Source organism: Ailuropoda melanoleuca, chromosome 2 (genome assembly GCF_002007445.2).
Source record: "Ailuropoda melanoleuca isolate Jingjing chromosome 2, ASM200744v2, whole genome shotgun sequence".
NCBI lineage: Eukaryota > Metazoa > Chordata > Mammalia > Carnivora > Ursidae > Ailuropoda > Ailuropoda melanoleuca.
This window is the reverse complement of record NC_048219.1, coordinates 145,468,541-145,490,995: the sequence shown is the minus strand read 5'-3', so window position 1 is coordinate 145,490,995 and position 22,455 is coordinate 145,468,541. Positions and strand designations below refer to the sequence as shown.

The following is a 22,455-nucleotide window of genomic DNA, read 5'->3' as shown; positions in this document are numbered from 1 at the left end:
TTTTTACACTGTTTTTATACAAACTGCTTATACACTGTTTTCGAATACAGCATCTATGTGTGTATATACACACTCTGCTCATATATATGTGTATGTGTGTGCGTGTGCGTACGTACATATATATGGATGTGCACACGTATGAGCGTGAGTATGTCCCGCTCCACACCTTGCTTTTTCACACTTACCATATTTTTGAGATTTTCCTGTTCAGTGCCCATACAGCAGCTGCCTCCATCTTCTTGATGGCCACAGGGTATTAGATTTTAAAGATGAAGAATAAAGTATTTAACCAATAATTAATTAATTATTTAAGGACAACAATGTCATTTCTCAAAGTTTGCTACTGTAAACGATGTGCAATAAATATCCTTGTAAATGCATCCTCTTCACACTTGATTTGTAGGATAAATACTCAGAAGTGGAATTACTGGCCATTTGGCATACAGGCATTTGAAATCTTGATAGGTATTGCCAACTTGCCCTCTGTGGAGTGTGAACCAATTTATATTCTCACCGGCAATATGTGAGGTGCCTTTCTCTCCACACCCTTACCAACACGCTATGTTATCAAACTTCTTGAATTTTGCCAATATGATAGTGTAAAATCTATCTCATTATAGTTCTCATTTGCATTTTCTGTATCATAAATGAGCCTGATCATATTTTTAGTATAGACTTATTAGGAGCAATTTGTATTTTTTCTGTAAACTTCATATTTTTGCCGTTTTTCTATTCAGCTCTTGGTCTTTTCTTTTTGATTTGTAGGAGCTCACTATATATTAAAGAAGTAGACCTTTATCTGTAGCAAAATGGCAAATATTTTCCCCAGGTGGTTGTTTACCTTTTCCCTTTGTTTATGCTATACAGAAATACATTGATTTTATGTAGTCAAATTCATGACCCTTTTCTTTTGTGGCTTCTGGATTTTATGTCATACATAGAATGATTTTCCCATTACAAAAGGATAACATTTAAGAATTTTTCTCAGAACATCTTTTAGTATTTTATGGTTTCCTTTTTTTCCCCTTTATATTTGTACCTCTGATTCATCTGGTTGTACTTTATTTTGTTGGATGTGAAGTATGAGGTCAGAATCCAACTTTAGGTTTTCAGATGGTTCCCCAGTTTTCCCACCAGCTTTTGACTAGTCTTTTTCCTTAGGATTTAAAAAGTCACCTCTATCATATGCTAAATTTCCTTAAATTTAATTCTATTCCTAGTCTTTCTATTCTATTCTATCAATCTGTCCACCTGGTCATACTACCATAATTAATGTCTTTTATAATATATTTAATGATAAGCCTAGTTTCACCTTCAGCATTACTCTTGCAGTATTTTTCTAAGGACACTTGTTTATCTTTCCATGTAAGTTTTAGAATTTAGTTCAAAAACAAATCTAGTTTGTCATTCTATTGGGATGCTTATTGAATTTTAAATGGTCAGTGTTTGGAAGGCAAATGACTGTAAAACTTCCCAACGTTAAAAGATAGAAAATTGTTGGAAGCTTCTATTCATAACACCCTGACGTTCCCATCCTTAAACTGCACTTCAGTAGTGTAATAAAAAATATCTAGGGTCGTGGTCCTGCTGTCCCCACACATACAGACTTTTCCTGTATCTTAGCTTTTGGGAAAGTTAGCGATGTAAGTAGAGAAGAGTCTCGACCAGGTCTCAAAGTGACCAGCGTGACATCTTTCTTTGGACAAAGAGAAGGCCAGCTAATGAAACAACATCCTCATATACCCAGTGGTGTGTGCAAAATATTTCTTTTCTTGTCTTCCTATCCTTTCTCTCTAAACTCTCACTTTCATTATCTTATAAAATTAAGGAAAAGAAGGTTCTCTTACCATACGGAGAGAGACCACCAAAGTACTAGAGGATTTTTGTCCCAAGGATCTTGCATTTCTCATGGATGCTTTGAATCTGGTCCTCTGTAGATGTGGGACATTGGGGTGCACGGGCTTTGAGGGCTCCTTCCTCAGGACTCAAGGTGCATGAGAAGTACACACAAAATGTATGGCAGACAAATGCCCATAGCTCAACAAACTAAAAATGTTCAAATGGTCCTTCTTACACATTGAACTTGGCCAAAATAATAGAGTCTATGTATTACTATAAAATCGCTGATGGCAGTTTTACGGAAAACGTCCTGGCGCATGGAGAGGTGAGCTGTTACCATGTGGCTGAGCCTTAGTTACATGTTCCAACCACCTCTTGCGTGAAGCCCCATTCATCAAAGGCTGTGGCTCCTGGGTCAGCAGCCATTCCTTCCAAGTCAGATATTGCCTACACAGTGAACATGATTGATTAGCTACCAATATGCTCTAAAAACCCAACCAACAGAATAACCTAGGACAGTACCCTAGAGGGGCTCATTATAACAGAAGAGACGGTTCTCCTTGCTCCCATTTACACAATCTGTCTTTGGGCCTGCCTGTTATTTACTACTTAAAACCCTTGTTTTATTTTCCCAGGGCAGGATAGAGTAGATGAGTCGCAGACAAAAGATTCACTGTCTACACCTGATGTTTGGGAGATAGTGTTTCTTCATTATTCAGGGAGGCTGTCTCCGTCCTGTGGGTTTGTCCTGAAACAGTGTCCTAGACCCCAGAACAAAAGAGTCACTCCACTCTCCCGACACCACAGTTAGGTGAGAGAGATACCTGTCATTACCAGCGTCCCAGCGGGACCCCTCATGGGAAGATGCCATGGGCTTTGTGCTCAGACAGGCCACGACTGACATTCCAGCTCTACTGTGTTGTTCACTTTGGTGCCTTTGACTTAATTTCTCCCAATCCAAGGTTCCTCATCTGTCAAAATGGGATCAACAATACCAATTTCCCCGCACTGCTGTGGGGTTTAATCAGCTCACATACGGAGAGGTCCTCGAATGGAGCCTGGAACATGGGATGCATTCGGTACTCAGTAGTGAGTTCATTTTGGCAAGATGGGTTTTCCTGTCTGTCACAGTAGGCAGATGGCAGCCCACAGAGTTGATTCAGCCTACAGACGTGTTTCATTCAGTTGAACGCTGTTTTTAAAACTGTAAACTGTCCAGTTTGCTGGAGGCCCCAGTACTCCCAGCTGTCTTGTGCAACCTAGTTCCTCCATTAACGGTACTGGCCTGTCCCTGTAGACACTTGAGTTTAAGACTCTTGCCCTAGATGATGGAAATAACAATGCCGTTAATCCAAGGAGAGACTAAAATTCCTGCCTCGTTAATTCAGAATGTTAATGTCATTTGTAAATATCATTTTCCACAGAGGAATCCCTTGAGCGTATAAATAAAGTCAGCAAAACAAGTTACCTGAGAGGTCAGGAAGGGAATGGAGAGAAGATCGCCGTCAAGCACTGTGGCATCTTCACTTTTATAAGAAAAAGGAAAGAAAAGGATCTCTTTCTAAGTTATTACTAGCACTGTAATTAGCTTTCAGGATGTAGACATCGATGCCACAAACATCAGCGTTAGAACTTGGCCAGACTGTGCCTTTAGGATTCTGACTATGGATCTGAATCACTCTTACACTGGATTCTAATGAGCCCGCGTGCCCTCATAGTAAGCGTTACCTCCGTGGCCTTATCATCTTTACTGCTGTTCTGGTAACTGCCTCACATTATTTAGATTTTAAGATCTCAAATATCACTAAAAAATTTCAGAAAGATCTGACAGTATTTTTTGGCATTTGCAAAATTTGGACAGAGCCAGTCTGTTACGGCTGCACAGTAACGGGTCTACGGAGTAGATATCACATATATGGAAACAGTTTTCTCAAATGGAGAAAGCTTCTCACCCGATACAGAAAACATGGAGTAATAGTGAACTCCCACTAAGGAGAAAGTAGCAGCTATTTGCTGTTTGTCCTTTCTGTCAGAGCTCACCTAGCCCACAGGGAAAATCCAGGCTACGTGGATGGTGACTTCCGATTCCCTTGAGTATTCCTTCCTTGGAAGCTGAAATTCCACAGGCCTACTGACTTTGCCACCAGAAGGAGTTGGCATACACTGTTAGCATTTTCTGAGTCCCCATAAAATGGCAGGCTAAGAATGAGCAACCTTTTAAAGAGTCTGTTTGGCAGACTCCTGGAATTCAAGGAGAAGGGAAAGAACTGCTAGCTGATCTCTGACCCTCACTAACTTGGTAAAGAGCACTGCCCAGTGAGTGTCAGCAGCAACTTTGTGTGCTGAGGAAACTGAGACTTCCTTATCCCAGCCACCAGTTCAAAGTTCTGGGGGTGACATAGAAAAATAAGTGACAACAGCGAAAGACAATTTAGAGCTCAGAAACTCACTCAAATTAGCCTGAGCAGAAATGGAAATTGATTGGCTCAAGTAACTGAGGAGCTGAGGTGCACAGTTGGCTGGGTGGCACAGAGCTAGAGGCAGGGGAGTCAAAGGACACCATAAGACATGTCCCCTTTTCTCTGCCTCCTACGTATATGTTGGCTTCATTCTCAACCAGGCTTTCCTCACACTTGCTGGCAGCTCTAATGTCACATGCTTGTTATAGGTATTATCACACCAAACGAAACATGAAAAGAAAAATGTCATTTCCAGCAGTTCCAGGTGAAACCTAGAAAGAGCTCTGATTGCCTTAGCTTGGGTCACAGCGCCATTCCTACACCAATCACTGGGGCACTCTTGTTGGTCAGGTCTGAATTATGTGCCTACTCAGAGCACATGGAATGGATTCTATTATCAGAGGAACAGTAAAGGGACAGGGTATAGCCTCTTCTATCTCTTACAGTTCACTTATAACCCACTGTCATAAAAAGTTAACTCATAATTCCGCAGTGCAAGGGATCAACTAGAATTCTCTGACACCTGCCCAGTTCGACAGAAAAGAGACCTGCAACATGATATCAATTCTCTCAATTAGGAATTGCACGCAGCTACTAGTAACAGAGATCTGAAATCATAATAGCTTAAACAAAATAGAAATTTCTTTTTCTCTATGCTTCAAAATAATCCAGAGAAGTCCCTCAACACTGCTATGATAAGGTAGTTCCATAGCCATCAGAGACCCAGTCCCTGCTTATCTTTCCTTAGCATGTGGCTGCCATACTCAAGATTGCCTCATAGTCAAAAAGTGGCCACTATAGCTCCAGCCATCATGTTAATATTCCAGCACCAAGACAGAGATAAGACCAAGAGCAAAAGGATGCACCTTCCTGCTGAATAAACTCCCATTTAAGAGTTTCCTCAGAGACTCTTCCTCGTGAATTCTGCTTATACATCCCTGGCCATTCCTAAGCTCAGGGGAGGCTGAAATGCATATTCGGAAGGCAACTAGCTATCTCTGTTAGAGATACCAGAGTTCTGGCAGAGTAAATGACTCTGTCCCCAAATGGGGCAGAAGTCATAAGGCTAGAGCCCTTTGAGCTCCATTTCATTCTAGCGTGGGAAGAACCCAATAGTATGCAGTGCCTGGCATAGTTATATGTGCAACGTATGTAAATGATTAACTTTCTGGCTTTAGCAAATTACACACTAAAGATTTATTTTAAAGCACGTATCTTTAATGTGAATGTTTAAAAACATTTATTCACAGAAGTCTTGGCTTGCTTCCGTGTTCACCATTATTGTTTGATTATTTGTTTTTCGAAGCAAGTTTTAAAAACTGCTGGGAGCCTCCTATGGTAGTTAATACATTATCTTAAGCAATTTAATGCAAATTAATTTTTACACAACCTTGAGTTTCAAAGGCCATTGAACTGGGGAGAGAAAGAGTGAGGTTTAGGCGGAATCTGTTTGCTGCCTCCCATCTGGACCCCACAGCCAGCTCCATCTGCTCTCACATGGAGTAACTAACACTTCGGCTACCCCCCTGCCAAACACACCATGTGGAGTTTGGCTCTTTTTTTTTTTTTACTCAGGAAAATGTTAGAAAGATGTGAATTTCAAGTTTTCTAGAAAACTTGATGGGATTATTTGGGCATTTAAAAGTTCTGCTTTTGTACCATAACCCCTAAGTTTTTCATTGGGTTTTATGGGGTTTTTTTCTCTCCTGTTTTGTTTCTGGATTCCATTCTCTTTTAATACCACAATTCTCCTTTTCCAGTGGAGTCTTCCAGCACATTCATATCAAATGGGAGCCACTGAAAGGCTCGGGGTAGAGAGCTGGGATCCCGGGCGAGCTGGGATCTGTGGCTACAATGTGGATGGTTAATTGGGTGGGGAGAAGGGGCAGGCAAGCATCCCGGTAGGAGAGGAGCAGGTTAGAGCAGTTGAGAAGATGACAGACAGGGCTAAACCAGGGCTGGAGACGTGGCAAGAGACTGACACACACAGACATTTTGGAAGCAGGGTTGACAGGACCAGGTGATAAGTGTGGAGGTGGGGGGAAGAGGGAGATGTCACGGATGGCTCATAGATTTCTGGGCTGAGCAGCTGTGTGGAGGTGATGATGCTCAGTTCCCTGAGAGAGTAAACTGAAGAGGAAGGTTTGGAGGAAGGTGACGAGTTCAGTTCTGGACAAGCAGTTCACGGTCTCCAGCCTTTGCAACACGGCAGAAGAGTGGAAGGCCGGCAAGCCAAACGTGATCCTTAGCCAATGCACCGCCACATGGCATGGAAAATTCAGGAATATGTCAGGTTGAATCATGAAGAATCTTAAGAAACGTAGCAGTTCGACAATTTAAAGGTTGGGATTTGTTCCTTGGAGATGCTCGGACCAGTCACCTGGATCCAGGAGAACCTCGGGGCCTGCCCTCTCTTGCTACGTCCCTTGATGGTCTGCGTGGGGATGGCAGCGGCTGGCCATATCATCAAGGGTTTTCCATTTCAAGATACCAACCCCCAAATGGGCTTTCTGACATTTTCACTCAGTAAAGTGATCATATTTTCATAACAAGGATATTGCCTCAAACAGCTAGTTGAGATGGGCTCCAAGTCTAATTTTATATTTTATCAAAAAATTGATATTAAATAAATACTTCATTTTTTATTTTATTTTTTTTAATTTTATTTATTTGAGAGAGCGAGCAAGAGAATACAAGCAGGGCGAGTGGCAAGCAGAGGGAGAGGGAGAAGCAGACTCCCCGCTGAGCACGAAGCCCTACGGGATTCAATCCCAGGACCCCAGGATCATGACCTGAGCCAAAGGCAGATGCTTAATCAACTGAGCCACCCAGGAGCTCCAAAGAAATACTTTAAATTAATTGTTTTCTACCATGTATTGTACCGCTTAGTTTCAGAATATTTCTCTCGGGTAAAGTGGGGACAGAGAAGGCAGAAAATACTAAGACTTACTGCCAGCACTTTGGAATTACAGAATTCAACCATAGGAAGTGAAAACCATCTTCTCTCTTTGGCCTTTGAAAAAAATAAACGAATAGCCAGCTCAGATAACTCCCTCAAAGTTCTGAAAAGATATTAATGACATAGTTGGACATTTTCAAGTTCAGAGACAAATGTGGTTTTAATTTGCTGGTGCTCCTTTATGCCCCCTTCCAACAACAGATTATAGGAGTAATGACTTTTTTCTAGGAATGTGGCTTTCTCTTTGTTTATTCCCTTGTCCCACATCTGCCCCGTCTATTGAGCGGTTGAGTTCTAAGAGGTGATCGCGGTCAGCTAATAAGTACACAACGGGCCAGATGAGAGCAGATGTGGATCATGACGACAGAGAGAAAGCAGGGCCAGAATCTCACTCCTAGCAGCTTGGTGAACTGATAAAGAGACATGGTAATGGTAATAAGAGAGAATACTATATTCATTTCCCAAGAGGGTCGTTCTGGGGTTGTTTTTATAGCAGCATTCTGTAGCAGGTCAGAACGTCCTGACCCCACTCTCAGCCACTGGCAGCTGCTAGCCTTACCCCTTCTTCTTTCCACTGCTCTGTGGGCAGAGGACAGGAAAGGTCCTTGTCCCCCAGGGTCACTGTGGTAGGAGCTACAGACACAAAGATGAAAGGCCTTATTTCCACTCTCCATGGGAGCTCATGGGATAGTCTCCCAAACAGAGCTGTTTAAAACCACTAAGAAGGGACTTCCACTGCTGACCATGATAGAGTGATGGGGGAAGAGCATGAAAAAATAGTTTACAGACAGTGGACACAGGCAGCATGTAGCACAATATAGTGATTCCTGAGAGAGGGGAACAAATGAAGTGGGCCCTGCAATTGTTTTCGCTTACCACGGGAGACAGCTTCCAGGCCACAGCGCAGGGAGGGAGACCCAAGCAGAGCCCAGCCGTATCCCTGAGCTGAGGACGCAGAGCCAGGAGCCTGGGGAGGCCACGGGGGTTAGAGTTCCCAGGGAAGACAAGCAGAGAGGAGACAGCTACCCGAGAGAGAGTTCCAGAGATCTGCAGAGCAATCTTCAGTGCTGTTCACCACATGCATGTGGGGAAGCTGCTAAGGCTGAAGGAAAAAAACAGCAAAAAGGAACAAGTAGAACAATCCTCAGAGCTCACACAGGCTAGGGAGCAGTCCACACTCCCTTCAGCCAGAAGAGGAGAGAAAAGCCTTGAAATGTATGAGGTACTGGGTACAGTTCTCAGAAGATGATTGTCTCAGGCGTGGACCCAGATTAACCCTAGATTAAAGGCTGCTCTGGACCAACCTAGCAAGGCTTAAAAGCAAGCCTCAAAAGGACCAACTTATTTCCAAGTAACGTAACCACATCCCAGAACAAAATTGAAAAATGTTTAAAGAAATGCAAAAATAAATAAATAGATTAAATAAAAATCCGTACACAGCAGCATAAAATTCACAATGGCTGATATCCAGTCAAGAGGTACCAGGCATGCAAAGAAGCAAGAAAACTTGGCCCATAATAATGAGAGAAAAAAATCAATCAATACAGACTCAGAAATGATACAGATCATAGAATTGATAGAGAAGGACATTAAGACATCTATTATGTTTTATATGTTCAAAAGGGTAGAGAAAGGATCAAGCATGATAAACAGAGTCATGGAAGGTATTAAAAAAAACCAAATCAAACTTACAGAAAACTACAATTTTTCAGAGGAAAATGACAATAGATGGGATTCACAGCCGATTAAGCTCTGCAGAAGAAACCCTCAGCGTCCTAGCAATAGAAAATGAGAATTTGGTCCCTCTCCTCTCTATATACTCCAAGTGCTAATTTCTACACAGTACATTTGGGCTCACTCAAGCATCGTAATAATGTTCCACAAAGTTTTGATTTCAATCCATCTCTGAAAGTAAGATCCAAAATGGTAGAGGAATCAACTTAACTATCCACACACACACATATAATGTATTATATGTATACATACACGTTATATACATATGTATATATGTGTGTATATGCTTACATATGCATAAAAGGTTTCTTGAAGAATACCCAAGAAACTGATACCTTGGTTGCCTCTAGGAAAAGAAACTAAGTGTCTGAAGCAGGGGTGAAGGGAGATTTTACATTGTACCTTTTTTACCCTTTATATCCATTGGACTATGGGAATATATTACTTATTCAAAACATAAATAAAATGTGGAATAAACCGTACCTGCTGGTCGCAAGGGGACTCAAAGACAGAGTGAACGGAATCAGGAAGGAAGTGGGGTCCCTCAGCCACTTGGATGACTAGATGCCCAGGGCCGTGTCCCGGAGCAGGCAAGGTGCTGTCTGTGGTGGGCCAGGAGGAGCTGGCGCGAGCTTGGGAGCCCCCAAGAGAGCCAGATGGTTGCCCCAAGGGATAGCAAGCAGCACATCCCAAGTGAGGGGTTCAGGTCAGTCTCAACCCTGACCTCCACTTGGAGCAGCACAGGAGTCATCAGTCATACAGTGCTCAAGTGGACTCCGCCTTCAAGGACCCTTAGATAGAAGTTACAAGGGTATAGATCTCAGTTCTACATAAGGAACATTCTAAAATCAGAACCACCTGGGAGGTTGTAAACACTGAGGGTCACACTGCAAGGATGCCACAGAGAAGATCCAGCATCCCATGGCTGATGGCACCAGCACCGAGTACATAACCTTGAGAGTCCCTTTGCATGTGTATGGAGAGTGACCAGACAGGTGATAACTGTCCCCTTTCTCTTGCGAAGTGAAGAGCAAGTCAAACAAGACTTGCAAACAAGTAGCATTTGCACAGAACTCATCGGGTGTCACTCACTGATGAGAAGTTTTTAGGAATATCCGTATCTTTCTAAATAGTGGGAGCAATTCTCTTACTGATGGCACAGCATGGGATTTTGGCTACCTTGGCGTAGACCTGCACCTGCCAGGGGAAAACGATATTCTAATATGGCAATTCCATGTTTAATTAAAGAGACCATGAAACGAAGAGAAGAAGGAATTCTGAAAAATATGTACTGCTCCCTCCACCCTGCAAAGTTTTTTTTTTTTTTTTTTTTTCACCACAAAGGTAGCAAGAGAGAGAACAAAGAGCTAGATAAAGGAAAGAAATCTCTGTTTGGGGCTAAGCCAAATAAACTTAAATGGTTTAAGGAATAAATTGGTGGAGTAATTCGAATCATGGGCAGGTGCTAGGAATGTAATTTAGTAAATGCTCGGGAACCTGCCAAGGAAGAGAAAAATGTGTTGCTTTTGAGATCATTTCCCAGCAGCTTCATAAAAGAAAACTGATTACAGGAATTTAATAAGTAAAACAGAGCCAGAAATATAGTAATCAAATGAGTTTTTAATTACATTTCAGGCAGAAAAAAATTCCAATTTGTGCTCCTGGGATTAAAAAAAAAAAAGTTCTAGAGAAATGCTTTTGTAGCAGGAAAATAACATAAACACTAATTTCCATAGGAATTATAGTAGTCAGTTTAATTAAAAGGCTTGATCAGAGTGAAGAGGAGCCAGTGCCAAGCCATAGTAAATAAAACCATGGCGTTCGTTGCTACCCCACACTATTGTCCAAATAAAAACACTATGCATTGAGCAGAAAGCAGTAACTTGCATTCTTCTCATGAAAATAAAGGGGATTTTGATCACTACCTGGGTTATTATGTTGCTATGTTTTATTTTTGTATGGAATGGCTAATCTGATTTAGAATTAAATGTTGGTTGGTGTAATAAATAGCGCTTTGAAGAGAGAGAATATGCTCCGTTTAAGAGACATCCGTGTGAAAGGACCCCACTTCAGCCAGGTTGGAGGGCTCACGACTCAGTAGGATCCCTGATTCCTTCCGGGCTTTCCAACAGCCACTTAACTAACATCCAGTTGCATTTAACTCATATCCTGAAGTGAGGGCTCTTTGAGGCGATAGATTAGGTCTAACTGGTGATTGCAGTCGTGTTAGGGAAGTAACCCTCCACACGAAGGGCCATTCTTTCTGTTGGGAGTCTTTGCTATTAACCACCCCCTAACCACACGTCCTGCTCGGAAAAGGCTGTTCCAGAGGTATGCTGACATTGCAATGCTTTGTTCCCCTTGGGATGAATGGGACACACTTGTAAGATGTCTACATGGAGTGGGGGGGATCATCTGTGGCCAAAGAACACATACCCAAGGCATTGGGTGGGAAAGGTTCCATGGGCTAAAACCCCCACAGCTCCACGATCCTTGTTTTATTCATTGCTTTTGTTCCATGATAGAGGCCATCCAGGTTTTGTAAGTCTGTAAGTTTACACCTTTAGGGAGTAGGAGACTCTTATTTTTTTAAATAACAAAACTAAGTAAAAGAAAATATTTAGGAGAGTCTCCTGCAAGTAGGACCCTGAATCCTGGGTTGGCCTCCAGCCTCGGCCTGCATGTCCTCTTCCCTCCTCCCCTCTGCAGCACCCCCGCCCTCTTCCCCACTCCTGTCTCCCTTCTCTCGTGTCCATCTCCATACGTGTTCACATCTCCATCTGTACATGTAGCCCGGCTCCCAGATCCTTAGCGTGAAAAATGAGCACCTTCTCTTCTTTCAGGATGTCACCTGGCCTTTCTTTTTCTGGTGAGTCCACCCAGAACCATCTGTGGTGGAGCAAATGGAAGGCGTATCTTGGTCAAAACTGAAGTTCATGGTCTATGGAGATCTGGAGCTCTCTGTGGCAGGCAACAATATACGTATTAGTAGACATGTGTGAGCGGGATATTTTGTGTCCCGTCTTGTCTGATGTGGATTTAAAAACAGGATCATAGTCTAACTGGCTGGCACCCTGGAGTAGTACACACCCCCCCTTCTTATTTTTCCATTTTCCACATGGGGTCTCTTATTGTAACACAATGGCGTTACATGCATATTTGCTTCTTGTAAATAGCTCGTGTTTACCAAAATAATTATCACTTTTCATTTCTCACAGCCAGTTTCCATTGTCCTCAACAGTGAAAGCCGGAAAATCATGTCAGTGATTCCGGCTCCTCTCCTCCACCTGTTTTTTTGTTTTATTTCAGGCGTTGGTGAAGGTCAATGTAAAACTGAAGCCGATGCTGGATTCGGTGGCCGCGAACAGGAGGAAGTGGGAAGAGCTGCACCAGAAAAGGCTGCTGGCGTCGGCTGCCTCTCCCTCCTCCGCCAGCCTCATGCTGGTCACCGGGGAAGACAGAGACTAACCGTCCTGCCTCACTGCCGCCGCAAAATGCCCGTGTCCTGAAGGGCCGGCTTCGGTCCAGTCCACAGCATCCCTTTGTTCCTTTTAGCTCAGGCAGACAGTCTCGGTTTGCGCGGGGGAAGCGCGCCTGGGCTTTCACCTTGAAGTGCGGGCGGCAGAGAGCGCACCGGGAGGGACGGAGCAGCGGGAGGGGAAGGGGCGCGGCGGCTAGGGCCCTCGGCTGCCGCTGCCGCTGAGCACCCACGGGTTGAGGCTGAGTCGGGGCGCTGGGCAGACGAGCCAGCACCTGAGGACAGCCGGCCCTGCTTCTTCCCAGCCAGGGAGCCCGGAGCTGTGAGGACGCCCTTAGCGCTGCTTCATTTCCTATCTCACCCTTAGTTTGGTTCAGGCCAAGCAACGCCTGCCTTCGCATCCTCTCCTGCGTGCTCTTCTGTGCCACATTGTCCCAAGAGCCCCACTTTGTATTCTGTAGAGGGATCTTATTTTTATCCTAAATCTTCTTAATGATGGATCAGAGCCTTTAGAATTGCCTCCCTAAGACATAAACTATAGAATTGCCTACCTAAGAGATAAACTATAGTATCCTTACAAATACCAATCATTCCTAGTTTTCCCCTAGAAAGGATCATAGTAGGGAGACAGCAGATGTGTCTGTGTGACTGGTGTTTATACAACATTCATAACACTGCATTGGGATTGCAGTTCCCTTATTCAGTTTTTTAAAAATTCAGCCTCCATTGTAGACCAAGTCTTCTCCCAGAAGAAATGGGTTAATAGACTTTAATTAAAGGAGGACAGAAAGGAAGTCCATGGCTGGATTTACCACAAATGACACATGAACACTTAGGCACTATTCCCAACAGCACGGGCATTTTACAGACACAACAGAACCATGGAGAATAATCACCGACTACCTTGAGTTCTCTTATGAATAAGTTTTTGCATACTATTTAAGGTTCCCACCAAAACCAACCTAAAGCCAAATCCAATGGTCCCCAATTTTTTATTTTTCTTAAGTGTAAGAAATAATGCTTGAGGGGCGCCTGGGTGGCACGGCGGTTACGCGTCTGCCTTCAGCTCAGGGCATGATTCCGGCGATCTGGGATCGAGCCCCACATCAGGCTCCTCCGCTATGAGCCTGCTTCTTCCTCTCCCACTCCCCCTGCTTGTGCTCCCTCTCTCGCTGGCTGTCTCTGTCTCTTTTGAATAAATAAATAAAATCTAAAAAAAAAAAGAAATAATGCTTGAAAAGTTAAGAAATAAGAGTCTGGCCAGAGGACAAAACTTTCTAGGATGCTAGGCTTATAATAAGAATAAACGAGATTAAATCAATGCAATGACTACAAAACTACTTTGCTCCCCATTTTACCTGAGAGATTGAGGACATGGCTTGACTCATCCAAAGAACACTGGACTAGAAGCTAGACTTCCTACCCTGGCTTTGGCATCACTGATCAGGTGACTGTGGACAAATCACCTAAATTCTCCCAGCCTGTTTCCTCGTTTGTCGAATGAGATTGCATTAGGAAAAGATTTTCAAACATATTTTAACCTTAGGACTCTTTGTGCAAAAAAATCTTATCAGGAATGTCCAAGATATAAAACACCTAAAAACTGAAATTCTCTGTTTGAAGCCAGTGTGGGGGATCCAGAAACCCCTGTAAATTCTCCTTTCTTTGATTACATACATGGAGGTCTGAGGAGTTGGAAGATCCCTGGACTAGATGAAACTTGAAGTCCATTCCAGCTCTGAAAAATCCTAAGTGCACCATTTTTGTTCTTGTTGTTTACTGGTCAATATCAGTTATTAACTTGACTACTCAAATATTAAAGAAATAGGGGCCACATTCCACAAAGAGCACTGTTTCCCCGGAGGCACACAGCAGACATTCCAGAAATGTTTAAAGAATGGGTAAACGAAGGTACCAAAATGGGAGTGAGGGAAGAGCGGGTATCAGGAGGGAAGATACAGGATTCTTTATGGCAAGAAATAAAGTAACAGAAAATTATAAGCCCGGCAAAGAGGGGGAGAAACGAGGAAGACGAGGCCGATTAGCAAGACACCAAAAAAAGAAAAGATGCTGAGGCAGCTGGTAAGAGGACTGCCAAAGGCAAAGTGAACGTCAATCCAAACAAAGAAAAATGGCGCTTCTAACCCCCCAAAATGAGGATGCACAATCCTGTCATCAAATGCTTAGAAAAGGGCCACTAGAGGGGGGTTTGGCCAAGGAGAGGAGGAGGGAGTGGGAGCCCAAACGATAAGGTCCCTAGCTCGCCTTCACAGCTGACTCTGCGGGGAAGGCTGGGGAAGCTGGGGGAGAGAGAGTGCCCGGCAAATTGCCTCCTCAGAGCAGTAAGAGGAGGTTGTGGAGATTTATGGATTTTATTAAGCCAGTTTTCTGAATCACTCTGCTATAAAGGAAAATAGCTTCTGCCACGCTGTCTCTTCTCCTTCAGGTAAGGAACAAAGCAGGGGTGGAGTTGGGGACAGACCCTGGTCGGCGTCTGCAGCTCAGAAGCATGGCAGGTGTTTCTGGCTAGTGTGCCACATCGTGTTTATATCACAAACGGGAATTGGAAATCAGTCCGTATGAGGCAGAGACGAACCCACATCTGTTATCCTTCCCAACAATAAATAAATAGTCCCAACAGACGGATGCCAGTCTATCTAGAGCAAAATTTTAAAGCCTGTGCTTTATGATAAAACTAGACCCAGGGTCCGACGGAGGCTGCAGGCAGCTGCGGGTCCCGAAGCCGCCCTGAGTGTTGATGCTACATGTTGCTAAGGGGAACATAATTTATAGCACAAACCCTACGGCTTCCACTAAGGTTGAGCTTTCGTCTCATTTTCTTGCCTTTTTATTGGCTTCACTGCACGGTTGCCAATAGCAACATCCACTGGTAGCAAGGGGAGTTCAACACCATCACAATCTGCCATACACTGGAGCCCCGACAATGTCAACCATCAATCAAGTAGCTGTTTGTAATTGCCTCCATCTATTTTTCCTGTCTCGAGGTATCTTTCCTATTGTGGGTCAAAATTCAGAAATTGCTGACTAATGCCTTGGGTCTGTTCCTCAGAAACCATGAAGCAGTGGAAAAGGACAGCAGCACCCTCCCCTCCCTGTGCAATCCCAAGGGGTGAGAGGTTGAACACTTGCAAGTTGGAGATATTTTTAATCCCTTTTCTAAATAATGCATAATTTTCCAAGACTGTGAGGTATGTGTGGTTATCTATATACTCTGCTTTTCTACAATACACAGAAATGTTCTCAGTCCTTATTATTAATGTTTATTTCCTACTGGAGGAAGGCATTTGAAACGTGAGCCTTCTTATAAAACCTTCACCTGACCAGGTGATGTTTGCTTCCTCCAGTCTCTTGGCCATTAATGGTTGTAATGACTTCATCCTACTTTCTCCGCGTGATGTATTTTTCTCAGACGTGCTATTTATTTTCTTATTAGTCAATATGTACATAATCCATGAGTAACCTACGATGTAGCTTGCGATCCTGGCCAGGCGGGACAGCGTGCAAACTGTAAGGGCACCAGGCAATGCACAGCCGACAGGGGCTCACCATCCCCTTGGCCACCAGCTGGACATGTTCTCTTGGGACTCTCTAGGTCTTGGGTTTCCACCTGCAAAATAAAAGTCCTCGCTCTTATTCAGTTCATTTCTACACGAGGAACAAGCTGTATTTAATTTTTAAAGTGTTTTCCACAGAATGGTCTTATGTATTCTTCTCAAATAAAATAGGAACAAACCTACAGAGGTCATCTTCTCATCTTTGTCTCTAAAGACAAAATAAAAAGTTACATACATGGGATAGATCTAAAACACCCTTACCGCAGATAGATCTGAGCCTGCCTCTAGTGAACGTGAAAGATATGGTCATCAGTACAATTTTTTAAAAATATACTCTCTTACTTCGCAGAGGACAATTTTAGATTATCTCCTATCTAGATGTCCCATAGATGGCAGTCACTTTAATTTAGAAGTCAATTTATAAAATGAGTCAGATGAAATTAAAATTGCATGTGTTTTTTATTTCTAAGATCTGAGATGTCTATACATTTCCGGTATTTTATATTTGTATACACGTTGGGTTGGGTTAGAAATAATCTTTAAAATTTTGGTAGTGTAATAACAGCATATCTAATATTAATGCTACAGGAATTCAGTAGTTTTTCTCATGTATCAAGATTTATCATATTTTAACCACTTACCTTAGGTCATTAAACAGAGTCTGCTCAATTTACTTTGCGGTACAATTATTTTAAAATCCATTTCTCCTGCTGACTCTTAATGAATTACAGAAAGATAAAATATAGTCTCGTTCCCAGAAATTGTATGAAACACCTCCCTTCAAGCAGCACAGAAATCTAAACATATTGGGGAAGATTTAAATCTAAAGAAAAATGTCTGGGCTAGAAAAAATAAAAATTCAAAGAGGACTCATTAAACAAAACAAAACCTAATTTGGGCCCCTAAAAACTCTGGCCATGCCAGCACAGCGAGGTTTCATTATCTGCTTCAGAGTAACAGTCTCTGAAACAGTTCTGCCGCTTGCTGTCCAGAGCTCCCCAAACTCAAATGCAGCAGGAAATGTAAAGGTTGAGGCTGGCTGCAGAAGGCCAGAATTTCCTGAGTGAGCAGTAACAAAATCCAAGACAGAGATGGCAAAAACAAAACGAAGCACATCCAGGGACTGCCATGAACTCACGGCTCAGCAATGCCTGGTGTCCTGCTCACATTGTTTGTGTAGCTAGTAACTTGGGGTTGAATTTTCTCTAATTTGATTTTGAGTGTTCTTGTGTTTTTGGCACATCTCTCAACAGGGCCAAAGATCAGCTGTTTATCTGTGCGGCATATCTACACCAATGTTGAATGTATACACTGGTACAGAAATGTTATTAAGTAAGTGAAGTATTCGCTGTGACCAAAATGTGCTATTTGAAGCTATCATCTATCTTTGTGTTCATCTTCTGTGTGTACATATGTGTGTATGAGAATCTCAGTTTGTTTTCTTTAGATTTGGATCAAATCATCTTTAGACAAATTAAGAAAGAAGAGAACGAAAGAAGAAAGAAACAGCAAGAGAGGGAGAAAGGGTAGGGAGAGAGAGAAAGAAAGAAACAGCATACTATGGAAGTAAGAGTCTAGGTTTTGTTAAGTCTCATTCCCGTGGGGAAAATTGCTTTTGCCATTTTACTTTGATATACAATAATCTAAAAAGGATCCCCTCCGGATTTGCTTCCTAATTATTACTGTTCTACACAAAAGAAGGGAACTATGTCTTCAGTTGAGTTGTTTGAAGTCACTCTCTTTGTGCAGATTTGCCAGGCTGATGTTTCATTGTAAGAATACTACCTTCCAGATTGCGTGGCCATTTCCCAAGCAACCAGTTCATGAGTTTGAAACAGTCTGCTTTAAGAGACCTAAATATCTTTGTTTTTAATAAAATGCTTAAATTTTAACTAAGCCTCTGGTATAATCTTTCTCTCTCTTAAGAAGGTGATTTAAAGGCTGAAAGAGGCAAGCATGCATCCGAACAGCGACAATTTAAATTTTGAATGTCAATTTAGCCCATTAACCTTGTCTTGATCTGTGATGTTTGCCCATATGAGAGGGATACTGAGACCGTCCTGTCCGTGGAGCATTTTAAAGATGACAAAAGGTTCTTCAAATTATTGACAATTTTCTGGAGGGGGAAGAATCTGCAGCCGCATGCGGGTTCCTGCGCCCGTTACAGATTGCTCGCATTTGCATGGGCAATTACACAGGGGGATCCCATCCATGCAGGGCTGCCAGCCACACTGACGCCATACAATTACACAACGGCTTCGGTGCTTAAACTTTAAAATTCTTAGACCATTGTGCCTGTTCTATTAGAACAAACTGCAGCAAATGATCCAAAGCCAATTCAAATGACTGGAGAGGAGGTGCCCAGGGGGAACAAGGGAAGAGGTGCAGCGTGGCCCCTACTGGCCAGTTTAAGCAATCGCCAGTCCCCGCGTGCTGGCTGCAGCCACCACAGGCTTCCTATTGTGCTTTGCAGCCCATGATTTCCCAATGGGGCCAATGATAAGAGTCACCTAATTCACAGAAGGGCTGTGAGGATTAATGAGGGGAGTGAGGCAAAGCAGGATCTGGTCCTGGTACAGAAAGTACTGCATAAACACGAGGCTTAGAGTAGCTCTTTGTTTGGATGGCTGACTGCTTTCTTTAAATGCCAGTATCCACAGTTGTGCCTTCTCTACTAATTCCATTTATAAACTATAATGCTATTGTGCTCCCCCTGATAAGTTAATTTAGATAATAACACTGTAAGCACCCAAATATAAGCTACTTGATAAAAAAAAAAAAAGCCAAGGTATATCCAAGAAGGAAGTCGAATTAAAATATTAATAAAGCTGAAACTACCAGCAAAAAGAGAGTTCATAATGAGGCCAAATGGCTTACTATCTGAGCGTAAATGTCCCCAAGTGTTGATCTGGTACACAACCTCTCCAAAAGTGTTAAAAGATTGAACAGATGCTCCTAAAAGTCAATTACATTACCAATTTGGCACTAATTTATTCTTTTTCCCTGTTTATAGTTGAGAGGAAGCAAGGTAACTGAGCCCCTGAAACTGGTCATCCTGAAGAAAATGGCCTGCAATGAGAGGGAAAAAGAAAGATCGACTGGCAAATGGTTTTGCAAAAGGTCTTCCATTATCAAGGAAGATGTCTGCCCACGGCTGTGGTAGTTGGGATGTTCAGAAATGACCGCTTTAGCAAGAGGAAAGGATCACCTTTGCAGGATAAATAAGAAATCATACCGTCCAACTGTTTCACAAGAGAACAGATTACACATACAAATAGAACAGGATTTGATCATCTCACGGTTTAGCAGGCAGAAACATAAGCATATGAAGAAACAAACGTCATGCTTTTACCTCCTACACATTTTGCCTGAATGGAATTCTTCTACGTGGTAAACATGCCTCCCTTATGCAGCAAAATCCATCGAGTCCAACACCATTTTCTCAAAGCCTACTTCCTTTCAAGAAGGCACTAAGTCATTTTATTGCAACCAACAAATACTTTCTTATTGCTAGGAATGGTATGATACACTTAATTTCTTTTTTTTTTTCTTTTTTTTTTTTTTAAGATTTTTTTTATTTATTTATTAGACAGAGATAGAGACAGCCAGCGAGAGAGGGAACACAAGCAGGGGGAGTGGGAGAGGAAGAAGCAGGCTCATAGCTGAGGAGCCTGACGTGGGGCTCGATCCCATAACGCCGGGATCACGCCCTGAGCTGAAGGCAGACGCTTAACCGCTGTGCCACCCAGGCGCCCCCGATACACTTAATTTCTGATACGTACTCCAGTTTTCAAGATTCTGTTGGAAACAAAATGAGCTTTTATGACATTTTATAATATTCCACCCCATTTATTGCTTTCCAGAATTTCTATCATTAATTAATGGGCCTTCTTCCACCCTCCCCCCCAAAAAACCTAATCTATTCCCCAACTGCCTATCATAGACTAAATAAAAGTCAGTCTATCACAGCAGCAGTGATGGTCATGCCAATTTCACAGTGTGATTTGTGCACTCATTTCATTTTGAAAATGACCCTGCCCTCCATCTGTCTAAACCGAATGTCCTGTGCTTTTTTCAAGCCAGGCCTTGGGAGCAGCAGCAGATAAAATAAGGGGAAAGACACAGAGCAGCCTCCCTCCTGCCCCTGTCCCCCGTCAGCTGCCACACCCACAGACAGGTACCAACACAAAGAGAGGACCCCAACTGAAGCCTGAAGGGAAATGTGGGAGACAGAAGATAGCCCTACTATTTTTCATCCACTTCCAAGAAGCCATTTGAAGGTGAATGCTTTGCATGATACAAATACAATTCTGAAAAAAAGACTAACAGACTAAAGATAAAAAGGTAGTTTCCCATTTCTATGTTCTGTTGTCTTACCTAACAGTAACTTATCCAAAGTAACAGTTCATACATAAGGATTTTAAAATACTAAGTCTGAGTTTCCAAGGGACAAATGTAGTCAGGCAGCCATAAAGGTGAAGATCCTCCCGCACCCACCCCCTCAGTTACTGGGCAGTACTAACCAGCCTCTGTCAACCCACGTACCTGCTGAGTCGAAGGCCCTTAACGTGTGCACCCAGAGGTTGGGTTGAAAGAAGTGTCTGAGTAGAGCTGTAGTAGTCCTCATTGCCTGTTTTCTCCAGGTGTTTTAGGTGTGTGGGAGCCCCCACTCAACCCTCAGAAATGTGTAGTTTCTTTCTCTCTCGGTATTCATGCAGTGGTAAGTTCCTTTTCTGGTCACACTCAGAACTTCACAGCTCTGCCAATTTCTCAGCAAGAGAAGACTCTTTATCTTCTGATATGAATGAGTACATAAGTCAGTTGTTTTCTGATATGAACAATCACACACCTGGAGATGTCTCCTCCTAGATACACCAGGTGACTAGAAGCTATACCACCCCCACCCACTAATCAGTTCCTAACATCTGCTCACAGTTGCCGTTCAGATCTGGAAGTTCAAATTTCTACTGCCCACACCAAGTCGGTTGGTTGAATGGAGGAAAACGACACTAACTTTCCATTCTACAACTTGGCCCCAAACACTGGGCTCTTACAACAGCTATAGGGGATATACGGAATGAGTTATTTATCAGTCACTATTTCCTACTGAAACTAGATGTTGGATATCACCGCAGAACTGCTAACTACCTAACTGTGTGGTCTTAAGCCAATAAAGTAAACCTCTCCAGTACACAGATTCTTTACCTGTAATATACAGAATATGGAGTGGTAATTAAGATCAGAAAAAACTACATAAATGGTCTAATAATACAATATGGTTGGTGTTGCGTCTAAAATTTACATATAGATAAGCTGCATGGGCAGCAAAACTATGAAGAGAGAAGATAAAGTACTTGCACTGAAGTCTTTATATAGCAAAGGCATGCTTTTATTTGGACACCATTTATCTAAGGGACTAGACAGGCCAACGCAAATGATGGAATACCAGTAGAGATCTAGGTACATCAAGGAAGAATGTTTTCTTTTTTGTAGTGAAAGCCAGAGGACCAGGGCAGGAAATGCAGCCAACTTTAAACGCTGCCATCTGCTCTGTAATAACTGTTTACGAAAAAACAAGGGGGCTGGAGACACTTGAATCTAAAATTGAATGTCTCACAGTACCAGATAATACAAAATCATTTCCTACCGTCACCCGTGAAAACGACAAAAATAAAGATCACTTGATTATTACCTTCATAGAAAGTATGCCCTCGGGGCACCTTTAAAAAAGAACCTACTCTAATTCCAGGGCAATTCCAAGGAAATAGTCCGTCCACCTTTTCCTTCCCGCTAATTTACAAGCACAAAACACGAACCGACACCGTTTGTAGGCATTGCACACTATGAAAGGCTTAAAAAGCAAGGGATTTCAAACTATAACCCTTTCTCCCCGACGTCAGACACCAAAATGATACATCCCGCTACCAGGACCCACCATAACTATGGGAGGATAAAGGGTACTGAAACCTCATCTCCCGACGCCTGTGAGTCGATCCCGCGAGAATACGTCCCCAGCATGCAGCGCGGCCACGTTCCGGCGCCGCGACTAGAATGGAGCATGTCGGGAACTGGAGTTTTCATCTATGAGCTACCTGGAAGCATTTATTCAGTCTGGCGTGACTAACGGCCTTAGCAGCCTAAAGTCTTCGAGGACAGATTTAATAATTGAAAGACTAACTTCACTGATTACTGTTTATTCCTAACGGGCTTATTCCGTTACAAAGTAATATCAGGACAAGCAGCTTTTCGTTTCCGGCGGGCTTGTTGCCGTGGTAACCAGCACGCTCCACCACCAAGGCGGCTATGGCCGGGCTGAGCGGCGCGCAGATCCCCGATGGGCAGTTCACCGCCGTCGTGTACCGCCTCATCCGCGATTCCCGCTACGCCGAGGCGGTGCAGCTGCTGGGCGGC

General features: G+C 43.0%; 1 protein-coding gene and 2 long non-coding RNA genes across 4 annotated transcripts in view; 1 reads left to right on the top strand and 2 right to left on the bottom strand.

Annotated features, from left to right (window-relative positions):
- The window catches only part of PDE11A (phosphodiesterase 11A), a 374,013-nt gene extending 361,114 nt beyond the window's left edge, over positions 1 to 12,899 (top strand). Inside the window, exon 20 of the mRNA XM_034654788.1 lies at positions 12,301 to 12,899. Coding sequence (XP_034510679.1) covers positions 12,301 to 12,459 — 159 coding nt within the window. The 3' untranslated portion in view covers positions 12,460 to 12,899. The remainder of the gene's footprint in view (positions 1 to 12,300) is intronic.
- The window catches only part of LOC117801103, a 79,893-nt gene that overhangs the window by 5,680 nt on the left and 51,758 nt on the right, over positions 1 to 22,455 (bottom strand). The window lies entirely within an intron of this gene.
- On the bottom strand, positions 13,632 to 22,309 carry LOC105240935. Its single transcript, XR_859972.3, has 3 exons — positions 21,980 to 22,309; positions 20,590 to 20,839; positions 13,632 to 16,097 (listed from the first exon to the last, which is right to left on the bottom strand). It is a non-coding gene; the product is annotated as an uncharacterized LOC105240935 (long non-coding RNA).